General features: G+C 56.0%; 1 protein-coding gene across 1 annotated transcript in view; it reads right to left on the bottom strand.

The window, feature by feature from the left end:
• The window catches only part of scyl1 (SCY1-like, kinase-like 1), a 48,628-nt gene extending 47,182 nt beyond the window's left edge, over window positions 1-1,446 (bottom strand). Inside the window, exon 1 of the mRNA XM_070868265.1 lies at window positions 1,233-1,446. Within this exon, the coding sequence (XP_070724366.1) occupies window positions 1,233-1,343 (111 nt within the window). The 5' untranslated portion in view covers window positions 1,344-1,446. The remainder of the gene's footprint in view (window positions 1-1,232) is intronic.
• Window positions 1,447-5,868: the final 4,422 nt, after the last annotated feature.

Genomic DNA, 5,868 nt, shown 5'->3' on the forward strand with positions numbered 1-5,868 from the left:
GGGGGGTGTATATATTACCGGGGGGGGGGGGTATATTACCGGGGGGTGTATATTACCGGGGTGTATATTACCGGGGTATATATTACCGGGGTATATATTACCGGGGCGGGGGGGTATATTACCGGGGGGGTATATTACCGGGGTATATATTACCGGGGGGTGTATATATTACCGGGGGGGGGGGTATATTACCGGGGGGTATATTACCGGGGGGTGTATATTACCGGGGGGGTATATTACCGGGGTATATATTACCGGGGGGTGTATATATTACCGGGGGGGGGGGTATATTACCGGGGGGTGTATATTACCGGGGTGTATATTACCGGGGTATATATTACCGGGGTATATATTACCGGGGCGGGGGGGTATATTACCGGGGGGGTATATTACCGGGGTATATATTACCGGGGGGTGTATATATTACCGGGGGGGGGGGGTATATTACCGGGGGGTATATATTACCGGGGGGGTATATTACCGGGGTATATATTACCGGGGGGTGTATATATTACCGGGGGGGGGGGGGTATATTACCGGGGGGTATATTACCGGGGTATATATTACCGGGGCGGGGGGGTATATTACCGGGGGGGTATATATTACCGGGGGGTGTATATATTACCGGGGGGGGGGGTATATTACCGGGGGGGGGGGGTATATTACCGGGGGGTGTATATTACCGGGGTGTATATTACCGGGGTATATATTACCGGGGCGGGGGGGTATATTACCGGGGGGGTATATTACCGGGGTATATATTACCGGGGCAGGGGGGTATATTACCGGGGGAGGGGGTATATTACCGGGGTATATATTACCGGAGGGGTGTATATATTACCGGGGGAGGGGGTATATTACCGGGGTATATATTACCGGAGGGGTGTATATATTACCGGGGGAGGGGGTATATTACCGGGGTGTATATTACCGGGGTATATATTACCGGGGTGGGGGGGTATATTACCGGGGGGGTATATTACCGGGGTATATATTACCGGAGGGGTGTATATATTACCGGGGGGGGGTATATTACCGGGGGGGGGGGGGTATATTACCGGTCAGGCTCTATCCCGGGGTTAGATGTGTTGTTGGCCCGGGTCTGGGTCTGGGGGGGATCGGCCGCTGCTGGGGCCACGTCAGCCGGATGTGGGCTGGTCCGGGCCGGGCGGGGCGAGCAGTGCGGGGGGGGGTGCGGGTTGCGGGGAGCCGGGGCCGGGGCCGGGCCATACCTTGCGCTGCCCCTGCAGCAGCCGCCACAGGCCGCCCGCCGCCTCCCCGCCGCCCTCGCTGGTCTCGAACGGGAAATCCTTGAGCGGGTCGCGGCTGAAGAAAGCCCACATGGCGGCCCGGCCCGGCCCCGTCCGCAGCTCCCTCCTGGAGACCGGGCCCCACACACCTCACTTCCTGGAGACCGGGCCCCACACACCTCACTTCCGGTACACCGGGCCCCACACACCTCACTTCCGGGACACCGGGCCCCACACACCTCACTTCCGGGAGACCGGGTCCGTCAACCACTGCCCGCCGCCATCTTGGAGCCGGCTGCCCCGCCCATAGGAACACCAACAACTGACCAACAACTGAACAACAACAACTGACCAACTGAACAACAACAACTGACCAACAACTGAACAACAACAACTGACCAACTGAACAACAATAACTGAACAACAACTGACCAACAATTGAACAACAACAACTGACCAACTTAACAACAACAACTGACCAACAACTGAACAACAACAACTGACCAACTGAACAACAACAACTGACCAACAACTGAACAACAACAACTGACCAACAACTGAACAGCAACAACTGAACAACAACAACTGACCAACTGAACAACAACAACTGACCAACAACTGAACAACAACTGAACAACAACAACTGACCAACAACTGAACAACAACAACTGACCAACAACTGAACAACAACAACTGACCAACAACTGAACAACAACAACTGACCAACTGAACAACAACTGACCAACAACTGAACAACAACAACTGACCAACAACTGAACAACAACAACTGACCAACAACTGAACAACAACAACTGACCAACAACTGAACAACAACAACTGACCAACAACTGAACAACAACAACTTAGCGACAATTTACAGAAGGCTGTACTGATAAAGAAAGAAAGACTTGCATTTCCATCGAGCCTTTCACCACCTCAGTCGGGTTGTGGGGCTGGAGGAGATTACAGAGATAGGGAGGGGCGAGGGCCATGGAGGGATTTGTAAACAAGGAGGAGAATTTTGAAATCGAGGCGTTGCTATGCTCATGTTCTGGTAATTACTGGTCCTGTAACGGAACCACGGCACGACCGTAATAACTTGGTTGGAAATATTGGCTGGTCAAACAGCAGTGGCAGGGACTTGAATTCACGATGGGTAAGAAACATTGGAACATTCAATTCCAGAGGACACCCACCTTCTCACCCACCTTCCCCGCTCCCCTGGTCATTGTCCCGATAATGTCTGGCCTCTTGTGCATCCCTTGTGCCCTGTCGATGGTGGAAAGGCTTTGGGGAGTCGGGGGGTGAGGCACTCGCTGCAGAATACCCAGCCCCTGACCTGCTCTTGTTGCCACAGTGTTTATGTGGCTGGTCCCGTTCAGATTCTGGTCAATGGTGACAACAACAGCATCTTGTATTTATATAGCGCCTTTAACTTAGTGAAACGTCCCAAGGCGCTTCACAGGAGTGTTATAAAACAAAATAAATACATTTGTCACTGAGCCACGTAATAAGAAATTAGCACAGGTGACCAAAAGCTCGGTCAAAGAGGGAGGTTTTAAGGAGCGTCTTAAAGGAGGAGAGAGAGAGGCAGAGAGGTTTAGGGAGGGAGTTCCAGAGCTTGGGGCCCAGGCAACAGAAGGCACGGCCACCGATGGTGGAGTGATTATAATCAGGGATGCTCAGGAGGGCCGAATTAGAGGAGGGCAGAGATCTCGGGGGGTTGTGGGGCTGGAGGAGATTACAGAGATAGGGAGGGGCGAGGGCCATGGAGGGATTTGTAAACAAGGATGAAAATTTTGAAATCAGTGCATTGCTTAACCAGGAGCCAACGTAGGTCAGCGAGCACAGGGGGTGATGGGTGAGCAGGACTCGGTGCGAGTTAGGACACGGGGCAGCGACCACAGGAGGTGATCAGTGAGTGGGACTCGGTGCGAGTTAGGACACGGGGCAGCGAGCACAGGGGGTGATGGGTGAGTGGGACTCGGTGTGAGTTAGGACACGGGGCAGGGAGCACAGGGGGTGATGGGTGAGCGGGACTCGGTGCGAGTTAGGACACGGGGCAGCGACCACAGGAGGTGATGGGTGAGCGGGACTCGGTGCGAGTTAGGACACGGGGCAGCGAGCACAGGGGGTGATGGGTGAGCGGGACTTGGTGCGAGTTAGGACACGGGGCAGCGACCACAGGAGGTGATGGGTGAGCGGGACTTGGTGCGAGTTAGGACACGGGGCGGTGAGCACAGGGGGTGATGGGTGAGCAGGACTCGGTGTGAGTTAAGACATGGGGCAGCGAGCACAGAGGGTGATGGGTGAGCGGGACTGGGTGCGAGTTAGGACACGGGGCAGCGAGCACAAGGGGTGGTGGGTGAGCGGGACTCGGGGCGAGTTAGGACACGGGGCAGCGAGCACAGCGGGTGATGGGTGAGTGGGACTCGGTGCGAGTTAGGACACGGGGCAGCGAGCACAGGGGGTGATGGGTGAGCGGGACTCGGTGTGAGTTAGGACATGGGGCAGCGAGCACAGGGGGTGATGGGTGAGCGGGACTGGGTGCGAGTTAGGACATGGGGCAGCGAGCACAAGGGGTGGTGGGTGAGCGGGACTCGGGGCGAGTTAGGACACGGGGCAGCGAGCACAGCGGGTGATGGGTGAGTGGGACTCGGTGCGAGTTAGGACACGGGGCAGCGAGCACAGGGGGTGATGGGTGAGCGGGACTGGATGCGAGTTAGGACACGGAGCAGCGAGCACAGGAGGTGATAGGTGAGCGGGACTGGGTGCGAGTTAGGACACGGGGCAACGAGCACAGGGGGTGATGGGTGAGCGGGACTGGGTGCGAGTTAGGACATGGGGCAACGAGCACAGGGGGTGATGGGTGAACGGGACTCGGTGCGAGTTAGGACATGGAGCAGATGAGTTTTGGATGACCTCTAGTTTACGTCGGGTAGAATGTGGGAGGCCGGCCAGGAGTGTGTTGGAATAGTCAAGGCTCGAGGTAACAAAGGCACGGATGAGGGTTTCAGCAGCGGATGAGCTGAGGCAGGGGCGGAGACAGGTGATGTTACGGAGGGGTAAATAGGCGGTCTTAGTTATGCTGCAGGTATGTGGCCGGAAGCTCATTTCAGGGTCAAATAACTAGCGACACCCAGGATGTTGATGTTGGCGGATTCACTGAGGGTGATGAATTTTGTTTGGTAATCACTGCTGTGCAGTGCCTTGAGGATATTTTTATTATGTTAATGGCGCTGTATATTAGTGGAAATGTTGTAGATTGAGTGAACCACATAAATTAGACTCAGCCCAATAATTCTTCTCAATAAATGAATGAGGATGCTTTCAGTTAGATCAGTATTTATTTTAATGCAGAGTATAAATTAGGTTGTGGTTTCTGTGTCGCACTCCACAGACTTGAACACAAAATCCCGAGTGACTCCCCAGTGTTAGTACTGAGGGAGTGCCGCACTGTCGGAGGGGCAGTGCTGAGGGAGTGACCCACTGACGGAGGGGCAGTACTGAGGGAGTGCCGCACTGTCGGAGGGGCAGTACTGAGGGAGCGCCGCACTGTCGGAGGGGCAGTGCTGAGGGAGCGCCCCACTGTCGGAGGGGCAGTACCGAGGGAGCGCCGCACTGTCGGAGGGGCAGTGCTGAGGGAGTGACCCACTGACGGAGGGGCACTACTGAGGGAGTGCCGCACTGTCGGAGGGGTAGTGCTGAGGGAGTGCCCCACTGTCGGAGGGGCAGTACTGAGGGAGTGCTGCACTGTTGGAGGGGCAGTACTGAGGGAGCCACTCTGATGGAGGGGAAGTACTGAGGGAGCGCCACACTGTCGGAGGGGCAGTACTGAGGGAGTGCCGTACTGTCGGAGGGGCAGTACTGAGGGAGTGCCGTACTGTCGGAGGGACAGTACTGAGGGAGTGCCGTACTGTCGGAGGGGCAGTACTGAGGGAGTGCCGTACTGTCGGAGGGGCAGTACTGAGGGAGCCACTCTGATGGAGGGGAAGTACTGAGGGAGCGCCGCACTGTCGGAGGGGCAGTACTGAGGGAGTGCCGTACTGTCGGAGGGACAGTACTGAGGGAGCGCCGCACTGTCGGAGGGGCAGTACTGAGGGAGTGCCGTACTGTCGGAGGGGCAGTACTGAGGGAGTGCCGTACTGTCGGAGGGGCAGTACTGAGGGAGCGCCGCACTGTCGGAGGGGCAGTACTGAGGGAGTGCCGTACTGTCGGAGGGGCAGTACTGAGGGAGTGCCGTACTGTCGGAGGGACAGTACTGAGGGAGCGCCGCACTGTCGGAGGTGCCGTTTTTCTGATGAGATGCTAAACCAAGGCCCCGACTGCCCTCTCAGGTGGACGTCAAAGATCCCAGGGCACTATTGTGAAGAAGAGCAGGGGGAGTTCTCCCCGATGTCCTAGGGCCAATATTTATCCTTCAACCAACATCACTAAAACCAGATAATCTGGGTCATTATCACATTGCTGTTTGTGGGAGCTTGCTGTGCGCCTAGTGGCTGCACTGTTTCCTACATTACAACAGTGACCACATTTCACAAAAGTTACTTCATTGGCTGTGAAGCGCTTTGGGAAGGTCCTGAGGTGGTGACCGGCGCTATCTAAATGCAAGTCTTTC

This window comes from Pristiophorus japonicus, chromosome 27 (assembly GCF_044704955.1).
Source record: "Pristiophorus japonicus isolate sPriJap1 chromosome 27, sPriJap1.hap1, whole genome shotgun sequence".
Taxonomy (NCBI): Eukaryota; Metazoa; Chordata; class Chondrichthyes; family Pristiophoridae; genus Pristiophorus; species Pristiophorus japonicus.